Here is a 25,652-nt window from a genome sequence, read left to right as displayed (position 1 = left end):
TCATCATCCTGGATCTCTTGTTTACCATGTCACCATCAAGCCTTGACACAACACACCAGTGACCTGTGAGGAGAGGCACTGACCTGTGAGGAGAGGCACTGACCTGTGAGGAGAGGGAGGCACCGGAAGATGGTGATGACGCCGAGGGAGGAAAACTGTGCTAGAATTTGCTCGAGAACACAGAGGGGCAACGCCACCACCAGCATTAACACTGCGTATGCTGTGAAGAACCCCGCTGTGAATGACAGACAAAGAGAGAGCATGTTAGCCGTTTACCAGCTCACTTTTTCCCTGGTTTCAAGTTACAAATATCCTACAAACTAACGATAAATCATTAAGCGAATATTGTACAATATGTCTCGTGGGCATCCTTCTACAGACTCCACATTCTCAAAAACGTGTTTACAGAGATGTCGAGAACACGACCTCCCCTATTCATTGATATTCTCCACATGCTCGGTTTTCTGTTTTTTTTTTTTTATTTGTTCCGAAAAACATACAACATAACTATATTTACAAATCCAATTCTAGGATAAGAAATTTTACTAAAGATTCTCAGATTATTAGTCCTGAACTTGAGTCAAAATATGCACTACAATGATGCAGTACTGTACCTGTATATTGTCTTACATCTGTTAAAGATTCCGTTCCCTTTACCTCTGACAACTGTAACAATTCGTCATCATCATCTATATAACTGTATGAAATAACTGAAATGGCTACAATTTCAACACGCACCTCACATTTCCTTAGAAGGTTGGCAAGGAACACCTTACATTTGCCATCTCCTAGCATATCTCTGTAGTCACATTGGTTAACAACTTGTTGGTATCAGTTGGTAACTGTATAAGTACTTTATCCCCTGTTTCAAATGTACGTTGTCTAGCTTTCCTTTCTTAATGGTGCTTTTTTAATTTTATTAGAGTTATTCAAATTTTCATGTGCAAGTTGACAAACTTCCTATAGTATGTTCCTTAATTCCCTCACACAGGTATTGGTGTTATGTATTTCTTGATTTTGTTCTTTACCGATCCACAACTTCTTCAATATAATAAGAGGACCATTTACATTACGTCCATACAACAGTTCGAGAGATGAGAAGCCTGTGCTAGCCTGAGGAACCTGCCTATAAGCAAACAACACAGCAGGTAAGTTTTTTTATTTTTTTTTTTTTGCGGGGATTAGCCCACCCTGGCACAGGTCACTAACCCACATCGGGCCTGGGGAGCGAAAATGTAATAATAATAATAATAATAATAATAATAATAATAATAATAATAATAATAATTCATAATAAATATAATTAATAATACATACATTAATACAAATTTGAAAAATAAAAAATAAAATATTAATGATAATAATAACAACACTGTAATAATAATAATAATACTAATACTACTACCAATAATAATAATAATAATAATAATAATAATAATAATAATAATAATAATAAAGAAATATAAAAATGTAAAAAAGATCAATAGTGAGAAATTATATACTGTATATATGTTGCGTTGTCAATTGTAAGAGAAACAATTGAGACCCTGCAATTGTGTGTAAATGGGGCAGAAAGTCAGATCAGCAACATGGGACTTGGTCACAAATTTTGTGATGCCATATGGCAGCAGGGTCTACCATTAGACAATACATTATGCTTCCAATTTCTTCCCAGGCGGAAGTACCTCCCTGTTTGGTAGCTGCCTACTACCTACTACCTCAGAATCTATCCCAGTCAGTAGGACGTTCTTGACACATCTTCTTAATTATAGACTTTAGGGTACCATTGAATCTCTCATTGAGACCGTTAGCGATAGGATGATAGGGAGTGGTAAAGGCCTGCTTGGCACTTATTAAGCGACATACCTCATATATTAAAGCCGACGTAAACTGTGAGCTTCTGTCACTTAAGATCTGCAGGAATCCCAATCTCGAAAATATCCCCATAAGTGCTTCAGCTACCCTCTCCGTTGTGATGTCTGGCAAAGGTTCTGCCTCAAGTCACCTTGTAGAGTTATCTACAAAAGGTATAATGTAACGATTGCCTCGTGAAGATTCTGGATGAAAGGGACCTACTATATCAACAGCAACAGTTTGAAATGGAGTGGTTATCAGTTGTATGGATACTAATTGGACTTTACTAACGTTTCCCTTGGGTATAGTCCTTTGACAAACATCACAAGTTTTACACCCTTTCTTGACATCGGCTACTACCTCTGGCCAGTAGAACCTAGAAAATATCCTGTCCTCAGTTTTCTTACTCCCCATATGACCTCCCATTAGACCTTCATGAGCTAGCGTGAGAATTTTCTTTCTACGCTGAAAAGGCACCAACTGCTTTACCTCACTACTATATTTGTTATGTATCCTATACCAAAGTTCCCCTTCTTTAACAAGGTGTAAGTTACCGTCCTGAGAATGGTGTTGGCGTACAGTGACAATCCTTGTAAACTTTCGTCCGATTCCTGTTCCTCAGTGGTAATGATACATTCAGGTCCCTCTCCTTCTAATAGAACTTTAAGGGGGAGCATTGGTTGTTTCCATTTCCGCCCTTGTGACCGTGTCATTACTGCTCCTCCAAAGTGAGCATCAGTTACCATCATGTCGAGGAATGGGTCTTCATAGGAGGTAGAAAAGGTGTTGTGAAGTTCCCCAAGTGAAGATTCTTCCTCGTTACAGGATTTCTCAGCAACATTACCCCATCTGCCCGAGTGAAGTCTGATTCTGTGTCGCACCCCGGATGTTCCCTATGATGGGGTGACAAATGGCATCCTTCATACACCTTACAATCTACCTCACCACTATAGTAAGGTGTATTCACGATGATTCTGGCGACTGGACAAATACAAGCAGTTCGATTTCCAGGTACAGTACCTGGGAGTCGCTGACAAGGAAGGTACGAAAACCTTAATTTTTGGAGATTCCCAGGTACGGTACCTGGATAGAGCTTTTTGTGGTAAAAATAAAAATAGGATGAGGATGTGTTTGCCAGAAGCTGGGGTGGGGGATATAGTTGACAGAGTGGACAATATCTTGTCTGGTAATGAGACCAAACCCGTTATCTGCCTCAGTGCAGGAGACAATGATATTGGCCGGTGTAGGAGTGAGGAGCTCCTTGATAAATCCAAGACAGCTATTGAACGTATTAGGTTGAAGGGAGGGATCCCTATCATATGTGGTGTCCTGCCTAGAAGGAGGGTTGGCAATGAATGGTTGTCAAGGGCAGTTTGTGTCAACGGCCGTCTTGACAGATATTGCAAGTCAATATCAGTTCCATTCATTGACAATTGGGACAACTTTTATGGCAGAAGGGACCTTTATGCTAGGGATGGGGTGCATCTGTCTAGGGATGGGGTGGCAACCCTAGCTGGCTTTCTCGAGAGGGCAGTTCAAAAGATGTCGAAGTCTTTAAACTGCTAGGGAATATATGGGCACGAAGGTGGAGGAGACTGCAGTGGGAGCGGGTAAGCAAAGTGAAAGGTTGCAGGGAAATAGTGCTAGGAATGAGGACAAAGCTAAACTAGGTTGGGAGTTAAATCCTAAACGCGTCAAAGAGAGGACTAGGAACATGACTAACTGAAATTAGGGCATTGGTATGTATCGAAAAAGTCGATATAGTCAGTCCTCGACTTACAACGGGGTTAGGGACCAACGACCAGGTCGTAAGTCGAATTGGTCATAAGTTGAAAATGCAAAAATAATAGATAGAAAATCTAAAATGGGTGTCTCTTTTTCTTCTCAGCACCACGAGAACTCTCATTTTTAAGCTTGCTAGCCATTTTAAAGGGAATTACAAACGAAAATTTTGTAAATACACAGCGCGATCACTAACGTAGGGACTCGAAAATACGTAATTTTAAAAATATTTTATACGACTGCTGTCGTATGTCCGGGTGGTCGTAAGTCGAGTAGATCATAAATCACGGAGTACCTAATAACATTCACCGAAACATGGATAAACTTAGACTCACGAGAGTTACCTGCCGAATACCAAATTGCAGGCTACAAATTATTCCATACCGATAGGCAGATTAGGAAAGGAGGTGGATTAGCAATATATGTCAAGGATAATCTGAAATGTGAAATAAATAAGGAAAAAAACTGAACTGAATACAGAGACAATTTGGATAGAATTAATCGATGAAAGGGAAAAATTTATCGCAGGAGTAATATATAGACCTAATCTTGATAGAGTTGAGCGAGTTATTTGGGATGAAATGCGCAGGGCTTCCATGCATAGCAATGTCTGTATACTAGGCGACTTTAACTTTAGCCAAATAGATTGGATCGACCTTACAGGTAACTCAGAATCAGAGGATTTTATTTAAACAGTTCAGGACTGTTTCCTAATCTATCTATCTATATAAATCAAAGAAGTATGTCTGTTTGTTTGTTTGTGTGTGGTGTGTTTGTTTGTGTGTCCGCACAAGAATCTCGGAAACTACTTTACGGATCTGTAGTGATGATGGATGGTGTTATATGTAGTGATGCTGGATGATGTTATATGTAGTGATGATGGATGGTGTTATATGTAGTGATGATGGATGGTGTTATATGTAGTGATGATGGATGATGTTATATGTAGTGATGATGGATGTTGTTACATGTAGTGATGATGGGTGGTGTTATATGTAGTGATGATGGATGGTGTTATATGTAGTGATGATGGATGGAGTTGTATGTAGTGATGATGGATGATGTTATATGTAGTGATGATGGATGGTGTTATATGCAGTGATGATGGATGATGTTATATGTAGTGATGATGGATGATGTTATATGTAGTGATGATGGATGGAGTTATATGTAGTGATGATGGATGATGTTATATGTAGTGATGATGGATGGAGTTATATGTAGTGATGATGGATGATGTTATATGTAGTGATGATGGATGATGTTATATGTAGTGATGATGGATGGTGTTATATATAGTGATGATGGATGATGTTATATGCAGTGATGATGGATGTTGTTATATGTAGTGAAGCAAAGAAAAATAAAACCCAAAACGCTGACCATATCAACTCTCAGACTTAAAATTCAATATCATCCAGTGGAATTGCAGAGGTGCTAGGAATAAAAATTCTCAATTTCATTTACTAATGTCATTATTCCGGCCGGACGTTTTTTGCCTACAAGAGACGCTACTTGCGGGTCACGACGACCCACCTGTATTTGACAACTACACGTCCTACAGGGGAGACAATCTAAGGGGGGTAGCCCTATACATTAGGAGTTCATTCGCCCAACAAGGAGTCAACCTGAACGTGAACCTGCAGGCTGTGGCGTGCAGAGTTAAGTTTCGGTCTGGCTATGTTGCCGTCTGCTCACTATACTGTCCTCCGGGCGGGCTCATTGACGATGGTGAGCTTGAGGAGCTATTTAACCAACTGCCAGGAAAAAAAATGATCCTCGGCGACCTCAATGCTCGCCATTTGCGGTGGGGCAGTGTCCGGAGTGACGGGAGGGGAGAGCAGGTGGCTGCAGCTATACTCAACTCCAACTTGTCTCTTCTGAATGACGGTAGTGCGACTCGAGTGGACGAACGATTTGGCACAGCCTCAGCTATAGATCTTTCTATAGTTGATGCTGCCTTGCTATTAGATTGTAAATTTTCTACATACGACGACTCTCTGGGTAGCGACCATTTTCCGATCTGCATTTCTTATGAGTGTGGCGCCCCAACGGCTACTCCCGAGGTGCGCTACAACCTTAGGAAAGCAGACTGGAGGGCCTACTCAGGAGCCGTTCGTATAGACACCATTGGACAAGACATCAACACTAAAATGACACACATACAACAAGCTATAATACACGCAGCAGATTTAACAATTCCTAAGACTTCTGCAAAAACCCACAGGCCTGGAGTTCCATGGTGGACACCAGACTGCCGACGAGTGGTTTGTGAGCGAAATAGGCGATGCCGTTTATTCAATAGAATTCCATCTCTTGTAAACTTAATTGAATATAAAAAAGCTAGAGCCAACGCTAGGAGGGTTCTCGGGGAGTGCAAGAGAGAGTCTTGGCGGGCATTCGTCTCCACTATTAACAAGGATACCCCTTCCTCTGAGGTATGGTCGGCTATAAACCGGGTCAGATCCAAAGGAGGAAGGACTTTTATCCCACAGGTGAGTAGTGGAGGGCGGATTCTCGACGAACCCCAGGCCATTGCCAACACCCTAGGCCAGAAGTTCGCAGATGCCAGTAGCTCCACCAATCATGATCCACGCTTCGGCGTGTTCCGTGATCGTGCCGAGCTCTTGCATCTCGACTTCGAGAACGGGGACGAACAGGACTACAACCGAGCATTTTCCCCAGAGGAACTTTCCTTTGCTTTAAATAAGGGCAAGGGCTCTACTCCTGGACCTGACGGTATACGATACGAGATGATTAAGCACCTTGACCAGGGAAACCTGGACAAATTGCTAGAAGTGTACAATGAGATCTGGACGTCCAGAACGTTTCCAAACTCATGGCACTTTGCCCATGTCGTACCGATCCCGAAGAGGGACAAATGCCCTACCAACACCAACTCATTCCGTCCGATTTCGCTCACAAACTGTCTGTGTAAGGTCATGGAACGTATGATAAAGCGTAGGCTAATGTATTTTTTGGAAAGTAACAACTTATTGAATGATCGACAGTGTGGTTTCCGCCAAGGTAGAAGGACACTAGATCATTTAATAAGTCTTGAAACTGACATCTCAAAAGCTCTTTGCAGTAAAGAAACACTAATTGCAGTATTCTTAGACATAGAAAAAGCTTTCGACATGACATGGCGGACTGGCCTCATGATGAAGCTCCACGCCTTGGGTCTGAGAGGTAATTTGCCAATTTTCATTAGTAATTTTTTGCAAGACAGGACTTTTTCCGTCAAATTAAAAGGTAACGTAAAGTCAGACACATTTGTCTTAGAAAATGGAGTTCCACAAGGCAGCGTTTTGGGCCCAATATTATTTCTTATAATGATTAATGATTTCCTATCACCAGCCCCCAGCTTAAGTGACCTCAAATTCTCCTTGTTTGTTGACGATTGCGCAATCTGGCGCTCCTCTCGTGTCGAGAGGCTATCTGCACAAAGGGTGCAGGCCGGCCTAAAAGCCGCGGAACAGTGGGCAATACAATGGGGATTTAGGTTTTCAGTTGAGAAGACAGTAGGAGTAGTCTTCACTAAGAAACGTAACATTAATAATCCAGTATTAAAATTAAATGATACTCCTATTAAATTTCAGACTTCAGTAAAATTTCTCGGTGTTCATTTTGACCGGAAATTAACGTGGAAAAACCACATTAACGAACTTAAAAGTAAATGTCTTAAAGTCACAAACATCCTGAAAGTTTTATCAGGTACTACATGGGGAGCCGATAGGAAATCTTTATTAATGGTGTATAAGACCCTGATCAGATCAAAACTTGATTATGGATGCCAGTTGTATGCTTCGGCATGCGACACCACACTCGCAAAGCTGACCAGAATACAGAACCGATGCCTTCGTCTATGTCTGGGTGCTTACAGGTGTACACGTGTAGGTAAACTAGAGGTTGAGGCCCACGTCCCTCCACTTCACATCAGGAGGGACATGCTGACGCTAAGGTACGGGTTGAGTGCGGCTAGGAAGCGTGGCACAGGCCACCCAGGTTGGTGTGCTGTTGCTAAATTCCGTTTCCTGCAGCTGCGTAGGTCCCCGTCCTCGGTTGTCCGCCTTCAGACCTTGTGCCAGGGTGCTGGTATCCATTTCGAAGACGTTGATAGATACGTTCCATCGTTGTGTCCGCCGTGGGAGAACCCCAACTTCCATGTGGAAACATCGTGGCTTCCAGGAGGGAAGAATGACTTTCATCCTGAGCTCCGAGGCAACTTTTCTATCAATATCTGGAAGGATATAGCGCCTATACTCACGTGCACACCGACGGGTCCAAGACTGACGACAACGTTGGAGCCGGTATCTGGAACAGAGACGGGGAGTGGAGCTCCCGCCTGCCGCGGCATACAACCATATTCACTGCAGAGATGTTCGCAATAAGTAGAGCCATTGACATTGCAATAACAAGCAATGTCAATGATGTTGCTTTCATTTCAGATTCCATGTCAGCTCTTAAAGCAATTCAAGGTGGTGATACTACCAGCAATGAGATACAGGGCAACATTATTAATAAACTACATGAGTGTGCCAAGAATATTGTGCTGATGTGGGTGCCTGGGCATTGCAACATTTGGGGCAATGAACAGGCAGACAGATTAGCAAGAGCGACTGTGGGTCTCAGGGAGACAACTCATGTACCCTGGGAGCGTCAGTCGTGTCTCTCCTTGGGGAAGACATATACAACAGGGAAGTGGCAACTTGATTGGACGAGGTTAGATCTTCGCAACAACTGGAAGACTAACATAGGAAACTGGCTTTCAGCATATAGAAAGAATAGGAGGGAAGAGGTGGTTCTCGCCAGACTAAGGCTGAACTGTACCTATTTGACCCACCTAAAAGCCTATCTTGACAACTCCTTTCCACCTATCTGTGCCACGTGCAACAAAATTCTCTCTATCCGACACATTCTGACTGAGTGCAGCCAGTACGAACCAGAGCGACGGCAGCTGGTGATGCTAGCTGCCGAGCGAGGCTTCGTGCTGACTGTACCCAATATATTGCAAGATGATGTCACCATAAGTGACGCTGTAATAATCTTCTTCAAGGAGACCCATCTTATCGGCATGTTATGATTGACACACGCATGAACCTTTTTATATTTATAATATGTATGTAACCATGCCCTAAAGCAAATAAAAATGAATAAAACAAAAATTTAAACATACAACATGAGAGACACATCACAAACCTTTTCATTACATACAACACGCACATTTATCAAGTTAAACTGACACCCACCAACACATATTTAAACAAAAAGACACGGGCTACAAAAGACAAAATAAAAAAAAATAAAAAAAATAAAAAAAAAATCACAGAGAAACTAGTCACCTGGTCGGCCATTTCATCTGGTCTGTCAGCAACTCACTATCATATCACTCACTCATACCATAATTCATCCCAAATAAAACAACAAGAAGAAAGAAGTAACCAAAATACCAAGAACAAGAAGAACACAAGAATAACAAGAAAAGAAGAAACAAGAACAACAGATTAGTTGTAGTAAGAAAGAAGACCAAGACTAGAAGAAGAAAGAAGACATCAGCTCCGGCCGAAATAGCCCAAAGGCGAAGAGGCCAGTAATCCCCCAATACCATCATGGTGTTATATGTAGTGATGATTAGACAATAAAATAATAACAGTTTAATGCTAATAAAATATACTTTGCAGTACCGTTGTTGTGAAAAACATGGTGGAACTTACATACACCGTTAATGAACTATTGATGGAAGAAGAAGTTTTGGGGACTGAACAGTGAGACAATGTGGCGCCTCCCGGAGGGTGGCGTCCTACCGTGGCCTAGCGGATGAGCCGCCCGGAGGGCGGCGATTCTGCTAGTTCAACATATAACCGAACCCACCCGGGGAAATAATATACTTGATTTAGTTCTGTCAAACAGAGAAAACCTCATTAGTAATGTCGAGGTAGAGAACGAACTTGCTAACAGCGATCACAAAGGAATAAGATTTCAATTAAAATTTAATGGCAGTTGCAAGGAAAATTCCATTAAAATCCCAGATTTCAAAAGGGCAAACTTGATAGGTTGAAAAGGAAGCTGAGAGAAGGGGTATCACATTTGGGGATGGATTACATGACCTCACGTGAGGCGACCTCACACAATGTACCCACAAAGGGCGACCTCACACAATGTACCCACAAAGGGCGACCTCACTTTACCTGGAGACCTGACAACGATATCCTCACAAAATATGACGGTTGACAATTTAAATAATGAGTTACTTAATGCACAAAGGCAGAACATACTATACAGAAAATTCAGATCAGACAACAATGACCATAAGTGGATAAATAATTATTTATAGAATATTATTTGACAAAGGAAGGCTATAGGTAGAAGAATAAATCGTGGTGAAGTTTTCCTCCGAAATTATTACAAGGTATTGGCCAGTTGGGTTAAGACCGAGATAAGAAAATCAAAGAGGAATAATGAACTGACGATAACAAGGAAATCTTCCAAATGTATCAAACTAAAACACGAGAAAAGATTGGACCAATACAGTCAGATACCGGCGAGCTAACTGGTAACGACGGAGAAGTGAGCAATAATCTGAATAAATATTTTTCAACATTTTTCACCACCGAAAATTTAAACATGATACCCGAGGCACCTAAGAAAATAGGTTAAGCGAGATAGTAGTGACTAGTAACAACGTTAGTAAGCAAATAGACAAGCCAAAGCCTAATAAGTCACCAGGTCCCGATGAGATATTTGACAGAGTATGCCAAGGAATGTAAGGAAGAGCTTAGTATGCCCTCACAAATTTGTTTAACCTGTCCTTAAAAATGGGTGTTGTACCAGAATCCTGATGGATAGCAAATGTAATACAGATTTTCAAGAAAGGGGATAGATCACTATCCTCTAACTACCGTACAATCAGCTTAACATCAATTGTAGGCAAAGTGCTAGAAGCAATAATTTCAAACTCTATTCGAAATCACCTGGAGAAGCACAAGTTGATTAATGATTCCCAACATGGCTTCACAAGCGGGCGTTCTTTTCTAACTAATCTATTTTTGTTTTCAGTTGTGTTCGAATCAGTGGACGAGGGCACGAGTATGATGTGGTATATCTTGACTTTAGTAAAGCCTTCGACAGAGTCCCACATGAAAGACTGATAAGAAAAGTGGAGGCTCATGGCGTTGGAGGAGATATTCTAAAATGGATTAGTGCGTGGTTACAGGACAGGAAACAGCGAGTGAGCATTAACGGCACTAAATCTCATTGGAGTAACGCCACTAGTGGAGTTCCCACTAGATCTCGGCGTAGACAGCAACATAAGTAAATTTGTTGATGACACTAAAATAGGGCGTGTGATTAAATCTGACGAGGACTCCGCAAAACTACAGGAAGATCTAAACAAATTTTTCGAATGGTCTGAAAAATGGCAGATGAAATTCAATGTGGACAAATGTAAAGTACTTAGTCTAGGAGATGTAAACAGAGAAATCAGATATCAGATGAACAACGATGTTATAGAGAAATCCGAATGCGAGAAATATTTAGGAGTAATGATAAATAGAAATCTTAATCCAAGTAAAATAATGTGTATTTGCTCGAAACAAGGCTAATAAAGTACTTTGTTTCAAACAAAGGAGTGTTAGTTATCCTAAAACTATACCTTGCGCTTATGAGACTTCTCTTGGATTACGCAGTTCAATTCTGTTCATCGTATTACAGAATGGATATAGAATCCCTAGAAAGAATGCAGAGGAGAACGAAGACCTATCCCGGGCATTTGGAACCTCGAGTACAGAGACAGGTTAAAGCATCTTTATTTGCACTCCCTCGAGAGATGTAGACTAATGGGCGATTTGATAGAGGTTTATAAATGGAACTCAGGGCTAAACAAAGGTGATATAACAAAGGGACTCAAATTATCCAACCAGGAGCGAACTCGTAGCAATGGTTATAAATTAGATAAATTCCGATTTAGGCACGAGATAAGTATACATTGGTTTGGAAATGGAGAAGCGGATGAGTGGAATAAGTTATCAAACATCATCATCAACTCAAATACGCTTCAAACATAGGTTGGATGGATATATGAGCGATAGGGGTTAGGTGTAAACAGGACTGCCCAAAATGGTCCAATTGGCCCGCTGCAGTTCCTCCATTCTTATGTTCTTATGTTCTGCCGGAAAACGTGGTGGTGCGGTTTGAGAGGGTCGCAGTGCGCCCTGACATTCCCTTCCCACAACAATGTTTCAAATGCCAAAAGTATGGACACAGCACAAAAGACTGCGCTGTACATATGATGGTAAACACGACGGGGAATGTACAGCTAGTACCCTAAAGTGTAACAAGTGTGGAGGAGACCAAACTGCTTCTGACCGCCCCTGCGAGGTGTAGAAGGAGTGTGAGACCTGTAAGGTTGTTGCACTGCAAAGACTTGGCTACAGGGAGGCGATAAGGCAGGTGTTACGAATGCCTAGGCGGTCAAGACTTGGGTACAAACGTGCAGCATCTCCGTTCAGGCTGACAGCGACTCGGGAAAAACAGTTTCGCCCACAAACAAAATAATTATTCCACGACGAAAAACACAAATAAGAAAACCTCAGTCCCTTCTATTTCGACCGGGAAGAACTCAAAGAAAAATTAGATAAAAACTATTCTAGCTCTGTAAATACACAATCCCCATCCACCCAAGGCTTGGGAACCCAGTCGAGGGGCCAAAGTGGGGCAAAAAACAAAAAAAGCACCGCCGGTGTAATAGGTCGCTGTCTAGCAGGTACCGTCAACTGGGCTCCAACCGGCACCTTCAAAAGGTGGAATGTCTCTCTCATGAGGGAGATACTTCATCTCACATTCCTTCCTCCATTGAGTCTACGAAAGCCGATCACCCGATCCCCTAAAGACCAACAAAATAAAAATACAAACTTCGTAAACATGGGAAGAACGTTTCCCGTAGCCGATCTTAAACCATGACATATGCTGACTTACAATGGATTTGTAGAAGTACACGGAATAAACATTCGCAGTTTGTGCTCTATAAATAAATACACGCGCCAGATGCCTTCTGTCTGCAAGAGACGCTCCTGGAGGGGGAAGATGATCCTCTCTTCTTCAGGAACTATACGTCATACAGGAAATATACTGGAAAAGGCGTCGCTGTTTACATACATGAACGACTGTCTCAGATAGAGATGGTGTTAAACAGTCCTCTGCGGGCGGTACCAAGCAGGGTGAAGTTTGGCACAACTTACGTTGGTATTTGGTCCATATAAAAGAGTATGTCCATCCTCATGGGAACCTGCATGTGGAGGAGTTTGATTCCATAGTGAGGCGATTGCCCCGCGAAATCTTCATTATGGGGAAGTGAAAGGTGGGATATGAGAGAGGAGCAAATAGTTAACTTTATCATAAATTCCAGCCTATCACTGTTGAATAACGGTAGTTCAACTGGATTAGACGATAGATACGCTACCCTATCGGTATAGATTTATCTCTTGTGGATGGAAGTTTATACCCTGACACAAGATGGGAAGTCTACGACAACCCCTTGGAAAGTGACTATTCCCCAATTTCTTTTTTTTTTAAATCGGCGTGCAGGATGCCACTCCGGTGAGTTAATTCAATTTTAAGAAGGTAGATTGAAGGTTATTCAAAAGAGAAACCGTAATGGACTGCCCCGATGCAGACAAAAACACTAAAATCAAACATATTCAAGATATAATCATAAATGCAGCAACAAAATCCATTCCGAAGATTTCTGCAGCTCATGGCAAGCCTGGAGTCACATGGTGGAACAAAGATTGCCAACAAGCGATTAGAGAGCGAAATATTCTATCGAGAGCCCATCCGGAGTAAAGTAGTGGAATATAAGAAGGCAAGGGCTCGAGCGCGAAGAATCGTTCAGGAAAGTATACTTAGGTCCTGGTAAGAATTCATCTCCACTGTCAATAGCGACATTCCTTCATCGAGTAATAGAGTAATAGAAGCTCCAGAAAGTTGTTGGTAGCGAAAGTCAGAGCGGGGAAGATGACAGAGGAAGGAGCAGGAGGTTAGGAAGGGAATTGTAGTGGGAGAGATAGAGCCGTGGCTTTACACGACATGTGTTATACAGTATTTGATTTAGCGCAGAGCGCATGAATTGGGTTTTTGTCTGTGTTGGGTGTGTGATCCTCGGGTCACCACTCCTCCGGATTGTGTTAGATACGAGTAATAAAAGCTTCAACAACTTTCCCTGAATACGAATTCGCAACTTTTCGATTTACAACAGGTACCTACTTTCTGCTAAGTGAACAGGCACCAAGGGGGCTAGGAGAAGACAGGCGCCTGGCAGCGGTACGGTCGTATTTTATCATTACACAGTCCGGGAAAGCTAACGCGTTAGCTATTCCTTGCATCTAAGTATCTCTTCATGCAGCGTTTTTTATACCTGTCCTCCTGACACTCACAAAAGACAACTCATGTAATGGATTGTTCAATGTTCATATGATCGAGGTGTCTAGCAGACGTTTTTTTTTCTTTGGCTAAGGTGGGGAAAGGATGGAAGGCATGCTGGGACTGAAGGCACAGATAGACATAAGGGATAGAGAAGTCACGACATATAGTCGTGGGGAATAAAGGTTGGAAAAGAAGTTTAATGAGTTAAACACAGAGGGACAACAACTCCTTGTTTTACATAGTACACTGTACTATTAGTACAGTGTTTGTTGGCTAACCTAGGATTTAGGATGAGGTTGCATAATGGTTACTTTGGTAGACAATGACTAGTATCATTTTACGATTACATGTTTATTAAAATCTTATACTGTATTATGTTATGGACTCACTAGATTGTGACTTGTTAAATGTGAACTTATATCGCGGGTTGGGTTGTTGTAATGTTGGCATACTCCTTGGCCACCTGGCATGGGGTCGCCTTCCGTTGATGTCTTCCCCGCGTAGGTGGTCTGGGCTGTGAGGATCGTCCAGGAGCTTGTCCCAAACCTTCTTCCCTAGGCGATGGATCCTGACGTTGAGGGCCTCTGTTTTATTTCTCAGCCCGATGGTTTCCACTGTCCCCTGGTAGGGCGGCACTTGGCCACTGGCTGACCTCAAACACTTGTTTTGGAAGCTCTGTAGTTATTGTAGTCTGGTCTTCCCGAGTGTGACGACAGGTATATGTGGGTACTCCAACACAGGCCTCACCAGTGCCTTGTACAGGTGGACTTGTATCTTCTCAGGCATCAGTTTAAAACGTTTTAATTTGGCTGCAGCGACTTTGGCTCTCTTTAGTCTGTCCTTCATGTGGGAAATGATGCCCGTCCGAGAGATGTTGAGGCCGAGCAGCCTGCCTTGTTTAGAGTACTCAATCTCTTCGTCGTCGATCATCAATGGCGCCGGCTTAAATTTGGCTATGGGTATGACCTCGAATTTCGTTTTGTTTGTTTTTATTTTCCATTTATTTTCATACTCCGAGATATCCTCTATTGCCCAAGCAGTGAGTCGCGCCATCCTTGCGTGGGCCTTCTTGGGCAGGTGACGATCTGTGTTACATCGTCGGCATACATGACGTACTCGCTGCCGACGATTGGGGGGTGGTATGTCAGCCGTGTAGAGTTTTACCTGCGCGTTAATCTTCCATATTAGCTCCGGGAGCGTGTAAAGGGTTGGTGAGAGACAAGAGCCCTAGGGCACACAGCTCGAGAGTAAGAATTCTTCTCCACAATGTTCTTGCAACTTGATTTTGGCTCTGCAGTCCGCAATGAAGTTGCACAGCAGGCGCGTCAGGTTTTCGGATAGCCCCAGTTGCATGATCTAATACTGTACTGCAGCCTCGCGTACCAAACTTTGATAAATGCCTTGCTGACGTCCCTCAGTACTACGTTGCACTGCAGGCGGCCAGTCATGGCGTTGACGATCTGCTCGTAGGCCTGGGCTATGGCTGTGGATGTGCCTCGGAACTGGCGGAAGCCGAACTGGCGGGGATTATGCACGTCTTCGATCTCCAGATACATTCGTAAACGCTTGTTTACTATTTTTTCGATGATTTTGGCAGGTACCTCTAGCAGCGATATTGGTCGAAAGGTTTCGACTTTGTTTGGAGGCTTCTCTGCTTTTGGTATGAGGCGAATAACGGCGATTTTGAACATCTTAGGGAAGTATCCAGAGGCGAGGAAGGCATTGCATATACAGGTATGAGCAAGCCTCTCTATAATGTTGTCGAAGAGTTGGGCCAGGATCTTCTTGTTAATGTGACTTTGCCCAGGTGATTTGTTTTGAACCCTTTTATGACGGCTGACACATCTGCAGGAACTATGCACTCCGTCAGTTTTTTTTTTTTTACGGGAATTAACTCACCCGGGCACAGGTCAAACGACCCACAACGGAGCCTGGGAGCGAAAAAATAAAAACAGAAAGATATTAAACATAGAGAAGAAAAAGGTTATACTGTGTTAATCTACACCACGAAGATGCCGGAAAACCATCTTTTTAAAGTGAGACAGATTGTGTAAGTATGGAAACACAGAAGAAGGCAGTTTGGCTGTGTGAGGAAAGAAGGATGTACTATAACGGGTTATTCTCGTGTAACCGACATCCGAAGAGAAACGGTGGGCACCGCGGGCAAGACTTGTGTTACGAGCCCACTGCCTTGCCGGCGGTACACAGGATGACAAATCGACCGAACATTGTCCTTTAAAGTACCTGTAAAAGAGAGAGAGTGAAGCAACATTGCCGCGAAGAGAAAGGGAAGAGAGATTGACGACTAAAGGAGGAGAGTTAATAACACGAAATGCCTTTGATTCCACCCTATCTAATAGTTGGACAGAAGAAGAGTCATCCCATATATGAGAGCAGTACTACAAGTTAGGACGAATGAATCCCTTATATACTTGGAGCAACTGCTCAGGAGTGAAGTAGCTGCGACATCTGTACAGCATTCCCAACTTTCGGAAGGCAGCTTTAGTTATACTAAGGATGTGTGATTTCCAGGACATATTGGAGGAAATGGTGAGGACTAACATATTTATTTCGGAATTTGGCAGGATGATAGCGTCCTGAAATGAAATTGGTGGGAGATCGTCTAATTTAGAAAGTGTAATGGTAAATATTGAGTTTTATTACTATTGAATTTAACCAAGCTTGTACCTCCCCATTCAGAGATGTTGCACACATCCGCATTGATAGAAGTAATGATATCAGCTCTAGAAACATATCTAGTTTGAGAGTTAGGAGGAAGGGGAAAATGTGAAGAGGAGTGAAGAGTAGAATCATCAGTGTAAGAATGGATAGAATTAGTTGTAGGGTAAAGTAAATTATTGATAAAAAGAAGGAAGGGAGTAGGTGAAAGAACAGAACCCTGTGGGACACCACTATTGGTAGAGAAAGAGCGAGAGATCCATCCCTCGACAACAACTGCCATGGATCGATTCTCAAGGAAGCTAGAGATCAGAAAACAAAGTGGGGAGCGAAACCAAAAGAGGGAAGTTTAGAAAGCAAAGACTTGTGCCATACCCTGTCAAATGCCTTGGAGATGTCGAGGGTCACGACGAAAGTTTCCCCATAATCCCTAAGAGAGGATGACCAAAGATGGGTGCAATAGGAGAGCAGATCACCAGTAGATCTCGCCTGGCGAAAGCCATACTGGTGATCCGACAAAAGAGAAAGGCATTCAAGGTGACGGAGAAAATGGGAGTTCAATATAGTTTCGAAAATCTTAGAGGGGGATGAAGTTAGGGCAATGGGGCGATAGTTAGAGGGATTAAAATGGTCACTCTTCTTCGGGATGGGCTGAACCAAGGCATGCTTCCAAGAAGAAGGAAAAGTTTGGGTTTTGAGGTAGAGGCGAAAGAGGCGAGCAAGCACTGGGGCCAGAGCTTCAGCACACTCCCTCAGAACACGAAGGGGTATTCCGTCCGGTCCATGCGCCTTATTCACATCCAACCTGGATAACACACCAGCAACCCTGCGAGTGGAGATTATAGGAGGGAGCATAGGTTCAGTTGGAGGAGCACTAGTGATGAGTCCGTCATCACGCACTTTGTGGCAACTTTGACGGGCAAACCAGCGGACAGCCCGTGCCCGTAGTTGAGCGAAATCAGCAGACTGACCTGTGGTTTGAGTTCCCAATACTTCTCTCCTACTTAACCACTCTTTACACCAGATCGTTTTCTTCACTCTGTCCTTACTTTTCTTTTTTACAAATACAGCAATTAATATGCTATACAGCGCTATTTTCGTCTTCCCGTGCGTTGTGCATGGTGATACCGCACTCAGGGGCTGCCGGCCACCTACTGGCTACTGCCCGACTTTACTGCCTGACCACCTACTCAACAGTGTGGACAACATCACAGTCATGCCAGACAGACTGTGCCCGGTGAGGGCACAGTCCGCCAGTCACTGTCCGATAGTGTGGACGGTGCTTAAGGTGGAGTTGGAGGAGAATAAGGTGCCAAAGAGATTGGCTTTGTTAGGGGGAGAGTTGGCTATAGAGTTATCAGGTCGGAAGAGAGGAGGAAAAGAAGGAGTGCAGAAGTTGTTAAAGATGTTTTTGGTTAAGGACCAGAAGGATTTACTAGAGGAAGAATTAGTCAGGACAGCGGTCTTTATTTTTATAAAATTCCTCTTGGCTCTACGAAGAATAGCCTTACAACGATTCCTAGAAGTAATGAAAGAGGAGTGGGAAAAAGGTGAAGGAGACAGTTTCATAGCTCGGTATGCCCTATCTCTCACCCTGCAAGCAAGAGAGCAGGAGCGATCAAACCATGATTGTAATGTGAAAGTTTTGGTAGAAGATGGATAAATGCACTCATACCACCCTGTATAACCCCAGCAATGCTGTCAGTACATACCGAGGCGTCCCAAGTAGAAAAGCAACATTCATCCTAAGGAAAGTCGGTGAAGAACTCTCGCAAGGATTGCCATCTTGCCCTCCGATAGTGCCATAGTTGACGTTCAGAGGGGGGTGGGGGATGTGGTCGTACCCAGTTTGATTCAATAGAAATAAGGTTGTGATCAGAAGACCCTAAGGGGGCAGAAATTGAGTATGAATAGTGTGAGGGGTTAGAGGTAAAACAAAGATAAAAAATGTTAGCAAGTTGATCGTGTCGATCAGGAACGCGTGTAGTGTGTTTGATTATTTGTTCCAAATCATTAAGTAGGGAAAAAGAGAGTGCCTCAGCTCCACCTGGGTCATCCCTTGCAGAGCCAAGCCACTCTCTGTGATGTATATTGAAATCCCCACGGTAGAGGATCTCGGTGTTGTGGTGTGTGGATAGCAAAGACTAATGGCAAGAAGTGAGATAGTCAAAGGGTTTGAAATAGTTGGTAGAGTTGGGAGAACAGTATAGGAAACAAAGAAAAATAGTCACAGTAGGTTGAGATATTTTGAGCCAGATGACATCATAAAGGGAAGATTCAAGATCCGTGAGTCGAGCTATAGGTGTACGTGTGTTGCAGTAGGCGCATACACCTCCCTTAGAACGGAAGGAGGTATAAAGGTTGTCGTTGGAGACTTGAAAAGGTTTGGGTGAAGCTGCTTTGGACAGTTGAAGTTCGGAAAGTAGTAGCTTTCGTCCACCAGTCTAGTGAAGTCAGTCCGTGCTAGCGGCTGGAGCAGGTGCTGATGGTCCTGCAACTGACCTAAAATATCCTCCTCAAACTCCCTGTCGAAGTCCTCGTTCTCCTGTTCACTAATGGTAAAGATCTTTCGCAAATATCGCGGTGTAATTGTTCTTGGTTTTCCTCCTCGAATATTTTCACGTTGTTTTGGTCGAGCAGGTAAGGGACCGTGCTAGAGGTGGAACCCATCAATTGCTTGATCCCTTTCCAGAAGGCAGCAGAGTCGCGGTAATTGTTGGCTGCCTCCCACACCAAGGCGGCCCACTTTTGTTCATGTAGACATTTGCTCTCGTGCTGGATGTCCATCTGTAGCTCTCAGTACCGGTCACTCAGCTCTTGCGTCCACCCGCGGATACTGGCTAGGTGTCTCACGTGATCGTACTGGATACTGAGCTGCCTCAGCTGGTGACGAGTGTGAGGGTGGGGAATGGTCCTGCGGGTGGTGGTCGGGATGTTGTTGTCCATCTCCGTCTTCACATCCGTGTACCATTGTTCGACCGCTTCGTCGATGTCATTGGGGCTGGCTTCTTCCAGGTTCCTCCCCTGCTTGAGACTGAGAGACTCCTTGAAGGAGTCCCAGTCTGCCCATTTGAGGTTTGACCTGATGTTGGCGGGGATCATAATGGGATTGGATGAGAGCGTCACGAAGACTGGCAGGTGATCGCTGGTACTGGTGGGTCCGGCGGTAACGTGCCTGTTCAGGACGGCCTAGTCATTAGAGAGGATTATGTCGGGTGTTGTGGCACTGGCACGTCTGATCATTGTCGGGAAATCTGGCCCGAGGTGGTTCAGTTTTCCCCTTCTGAGTTTGTCATACAGCGCCACACCGACGTTGTCCTCATTACCGTGTCCAAGTATGGCGTGGTGCGCATTTAAGTCCCCTATGATGTATGTTGGTTTTCTGTGGCGTAGCAACGGGTTGAGGTCTTGTTCGGGTAAGTAAGGACGTCTGGGAGGTAGGTACATTGTGCATATGATAAAAGGTCCCTAGTTGTCTCCACGTGCACTCCTAGAACTGAATCCTCGAAGTCTTACAACACTCTGTGACTCAGACGTGACCTGACGGCCACAGCGACACCATCGTTCAGTTCACCCGTCATGTTCCTCTGGTATACAGTGTAGCCAAAAAATTTCAGCTTACTTTCGTCCTTTATGCCCGTACAGTACTGTTTAACAGAATAATGTCTGGGTCTAATTGATAGTATAAGTTAGACAGTTCGCTACGTCTATTAAGGGACCAGTGTAGGACATTATGTTGGACAATTTTCATCCTGCTAACGACTGCCATTTCGGAGACTGTAGCTTGGGACATCACTTGAAGTGTTTGCTCGGCTTCTGCCATTTCTAGGGGGCCGGAACTTTATAGCAGAACCTTCGAACATCTGCTTGTCAGTTAATGAAGGGCCCTCGAACTTCTCGTCACCCGTGTACAGGAAGGTGTTCAGATCCTGGGCCTGCGTGTCGAAGTAATCTACTGACGCTGCAGCTCGAGGGTCTTGTTCCTCTGTGGAGTAAGTCGCCACCATCTGGTAGCAACCACTGACAGTGGTCGCAGTCCGATGGTCACTGTCGTCGCTGGGAGTACATGTCTTGGGGTCACGGAGATTTACGGTGTCGTTGGAGCTGTGATCCAAGGGGGACTGACTGGCCACGTCGGGGCTACGGTTACACTGACTTTTGCCTAAGTCAGGGAGGTCATGGTCCATTTCTGGAGTGGGTTGAGGTCGTCGATAAGTCGTTGAGTGGGTTACAGCCTTCAGGATTTCTTTTGAAGGGATATCGTCACTTATTTCAACAGGTGCAATGTTGTTCCTGGTTAGTGTCTTATTGAGGTTTTTCGAGAATGAACCTGGATCAACCTTGTTCATGTGATGGGCATGCAAGTAAGACAAGTATATAGTGGTGGCTTTGGACTCGTCCAGCTGTGGAGAGGAGACGCTCCTGATGCTCTCCGCCACTGTGTCCCTCATGGCGCCCAGTGACTCAGTAGCTGCCTGTTTTATTGAGTCCTTGATGGTTATTATCTCTGATTGCAGGACTTCCATGATCTCGCTGACATTGTTGAGTTTTTGTGAGTCTGCTTGAGTTTCTTTCAGAGCGTCTTTTAGGGTTTGGCTGTAAGCCACGATCGTCGACTGAGTGGTCCTTTCTATGATGTTAGAAATTTCCCTGGTTTCTTTTTGCTTGGTTATTTCGGTCAGTTTCTTCTCAGTTTCTTGAGTTACCTGTTTCCTGACCAGGCAGGTGGCAGAGAAGGTCCTGTGGCCACACGTTTTGTTGGTGCTGTGGAAGTCTTTGTAGAAGCGCTGATCAGATGAACACTCAGAGCATATGACCCCTTGCAGGGGGCAGTTCTTGGTCATGTGGTCATTGTATTTATAGCACTTCATACATTGATGGATGGGCTTATACTTTTCATATTCTATTTGGTGTGATGAGATGGAAGTGCCATATGCATAGAGCCCCTTCTCCTTCATTCTTTTTTGCATCCGTTGTGTCTGCAAAGCGAACCTTGATTATTTTATAGGTATACACCTCCACAATCTTGACATTATTTTGCTTTTCTATTTCATCTCTTATTTCTTCTGTGTTATTTTCCACTACATCTTTGCCCAATTTCTTACATACAAGGGTGAGCTTGGCGCCGTATTCCCGTGAGACAAGAACCTCGTAACCGTTAGTTTTAATTTTGTCCATGGCACTAGACTTAAGTAGTTTATCAGCATCTTCGTCTGTCTCTGTGAGGATGATGTAACTATCTCTCAGATCCACAACTCTATTTATCCTCACCCTTAGGTCACTTAATAGCCTTTTTAGCCCTATCCGAGACCCCTGGGTCGGGGTTCCGGAGATCTTCACTCTCACTTTGGCCATGGTCAGTAACATACATGAAAATCCTACCTACTCTGTCCACCTCAGCTAAAACCCATGGATGCCGCTCCTTCTGTCCTCTTGCTGGGCGAGTAAAGACGGGTCTAGGGGTAGGGTGAACAGACAATCCCCTGACGGGGGCCTAGCTAAGCCCTAACACCTAACAGTGACAGGTTATGAAGCACTGCCGAATCCCTAACAGAAAATGTTGCCACCTTTACTGTTTCGACTCAGCAGCCCTCTGAGGGCCCCCCTTGAGGCTCTGCCCGCAGGGTTCGCGTCGTTACCAAACAGCAGGGACTCTAGGCGTAAGGATAGGATAGGGAAGAAGCGCAGTGTACAAGAATGATAATATCCATGTACAACTACAATATAAAGCACCCAGAGCGAACCCAACGTGAAAAACAAGGCTGACAGTCGTAATGGTCAACAATTTGAACATGAGCTAGGGCACACGTCCTCTCGCTGCAAAGGTTGGGTGCGCTCTGTAGCAGACTGTGTAACACAGCATGTGTGCTCGCAGATACATTGATTCTCGTCATTCAATTTCCGTCAAAATAATTATTAATGGTATTCTTGGGTCTGTTCTTGACCTTGCTGCCAATATGGCAATCCAGACATGAAACGCGCCCCTTAAACCACAGAGCGAAGCTTAAACTATGGGCCGGTAGTTCTATCATGTGTATTCGTGTGTGCGCGTCTCGACGTGCCACATAACCAGGTTATTCAAAACTAATTGGCACAGGACTTTTAAACGGGACTGTACCTGGCACACTTATCATAAAAGAGCAAACGAATGAGCTGCTGTTTAGAATATTAAAAGCCGGAAATATATTTCGTGCTCATATCTATCTGTTCAAAGTCTAGTAAAGATGAAAATAACAGAATCAACAACTTACAGCCATTTGGGGTGCTCCACTTGTAGGCAAGAGCTGGGATTCTGAAGAAGGCGGGGGAGGCGAGGGCAAGGAACAGATGCTGGAGGAGGTTGGTGGCGCCAAAGGCCAGTAAGGGCTCTTCTTCATCTGTTTGACTCCTCACTGTCTCAGTTGTTGTCTCACTCTCATCCTGCTTCTTCTTGTGTTCCTCCCCTACCGCCGGGCTGTGATGACTCTGTAACACCACCACAACTTAACTATATGACACTCATGTGTGTGTGTGTGTGTGTGTGTGTGTGTGTGTGTGTGTGTTAACAGGGTCACGATGGTCACTGTTCCTGCATGTGTCTGCTCACTGAAGAAAGTAATATTAATACTATTACTAACAGTAATCAATCAATCAAAAGTGCTATCCTCATATCTGACCCGGTCGGCTCCCGCAGTTTTTCACTCGAAACGTTTTCAGGCTGTTTTTACCAATCCTCCGAGATTTTGCATCTCTCTGGGGACCCAGTTTTTAATTTCATTCGTCCCAGTTTGCCTTCCCCTGGCCTCTCTATCCTCAGCTTTGCTCATAAATATTTATGTGGTAAAATTGTAATATCTCCTTCATTACGCGTGTTTTCCTCCAAGTTATAGATAATTTTACCGCACTCAAGCCCATCAAATGCTTTAAAATGCATACAAAAGATAAAAAAAAAACATTTCTTTGAACCTTTATAACGCTTACACTCAAAATTCTCAGACCAAATACAGCTTCTCTAGTTCCTTTTACCTTTCTATGTCCATTCTGATCATCAGATAATTCACTTTATTCCAATTATATTTTCTTTAAAATTATGTCTCATAAGCCGTTAAGATGCACGGAATAGCTAACGCGTTAGCTTTCCTGGACTGTCATTAAAAAAATACGACATTGTACCGCGTCTTTGGAATAACTGTTGTACAACACAGTCTTCAGAAAACAATAAAATTAGAACTGTTATTTGGACACAATACCGGATATAGTGAAGAAATATAGAGAAAAATATGGCCTTAAAGACAAAAAGGAAAAAAAGTCAATCAATCAACAATAACCATGGCTTGATCCATTTGTTTATACAGGGAAGGTGCTCCACTACGTACTGTACAATATGTTCTCTCGTCTCGCGGCTATAGCGTGTTGTTTACAGGTGTTCGCTTATAATATTCACGCAATACGACGAAATTAAGGTTCGTTATGTCTTTATTTTTGCACTTACAGATTGTAATAAACTTTTCATACTTATTTAAAGTACTGTATCTAGTGAGTAATGATATTAAAGTTTTAATCATATTTGGGTAATTCTCAATATTGCTACACCAAAGTCACCAACGGCTAATGAAATTGGACGGCGCCCACTTAAAAATGGGCGGAGCCAAAACTTGTTTCAACTAGGCGCAATTCTTTTCATTTTTTACGCCAGAAACTTTGTTTTAGGTCCTATCCAATATACTACCGTATATAGAATAATTTTTATTATTATATCATAGTTTTTCATTGATTACATGCCCCCAACTCTTCAATATTAATCAAAATATTCTCCATAAGCGGCCATGATCCGTGTATTTTCAGTGGGAGAAATCACTGAGCAAACAGCACCCATTAAAAATGGGCAGAGCCAAAACTAGTTTCAACAGGCACAATCCTTTTCAATTCTTTCATTGTTTTGGGTCCTGTAGGTTATGTATCTAAGCTACTGTGCCAAGTAGCATCTATGTATATAATTACGTGGCAACACTGCACGTGTTATGTGGCAACATTGCCCCGAGGCTGCCATATGGCAAGGCAGTCTCAGTCTGACTGTGTGAGCCGTGCATGGCACACGCTAGTCACCACTTGTATTTCTCTCATCCATAATAAACGGACTTCAGTGTTACCCGGTGTTTCCCTACCCATCACTGCATTCTTCAGGGAACACTTGTAACCATCATGGCGCAGTGACTGGGATCTGTGGACTTACAAGTGTGTGAACGATGGACAGTTAGCCGGCGATGTGATGCGCCCGTCGACTCTTAGTGTGTTGTGTTGTGTTTCGCCGCGATGTGCAGTGTTGGGACGTCACAGTGTTTTTTAGTGACGGTGGCAGTGTTAGTGTCAGTGTATTAGTGTGTCTAGAGCTGAGAGTTGAGCATTGGCCTGTTTTTTAGTGGTACCCACGGAGCACGCAGGCGTACACCCTTCTCCTGCGACATCCGGGGGGACACTGACGGTCTTGCCTCCGCCAGCCACCACGCTCCGCTCTCTGAGGCACACACACACACACACACACGCACGCACGCACTCACTTACGGACAGAACAGTGGAATCTATGCGTTATTTCTGCGCTGTTTATGTCATATATATGTGGTTCGAGCTGTTGAGGCGCCACTTTATACACTAAACAGTGAAGTCCACGCACACACTAAGATGGGCGGTAAGAAGGGACAACGTCAAGATGGGAGACACGACTCCCCACCGCCTTCCCCTCCACCGGGCGCAGACTCTCATCCTCCACCTCCAGTGACGGACATTGCCACAATTCTGAGGTGGATGGACGACCGGGACGAGAGACGCAGAGAGATGGAATTCCAGAGGGAGGAGACACGAAGAGAGGAGGAAAAGTTGCGTTTTGAGGCACTATTGGCGACCCTGGCGCTAACCCACCCTCCCTCACTCGCAGGTAGCGC

The 25,652-nt window shown here is 43.8% G+C and overlaps 1 protein-coding gene across 1 annotated transcript; it reads right to left on the bottom strand.

The window, feature by feature from the left end:
• Nucleotides 1-103: 103 nt before the first annotated feature.
• On the bottom strand, nt 104-23,199 carry LOC121872485 (sodium- and chloride-dependent neutral and basic amino acid transporter B(0+)-like; the record flags this gene model as incomplete). Its single annotated transcript, XM_042375275.1, has 2 exons — nt 104-235; nt 22,986-23,199. Coding segments are annotated over 2 exons (346 nt in total), but the record flags the coding sequence as incomplete, so codon positions are not given.
• Between the last annotated feature and the right edge of the window lie 2,453 nt (nt 23,200-25,652).

Source organism: Homarus americanus, unplaced genomic scaffold (genome assembly GCF_018991925.1).
Source record: "Homarus americanus isolate GMGI-L3 unplaced genomic scaffold, GMGI_Hamer_2.0 scaffold27451, whole genome shotgun sequence".
NCBI classification, from domain to species: Eukaryota; Metazoa; Arthropoda; class Malacostraca; order Decapoda; family Nephropidae; genus Homarus; species Homarus americanus.
This window is presented reverse-complemented; position numbering and strand designations above follow the sequence as displayed.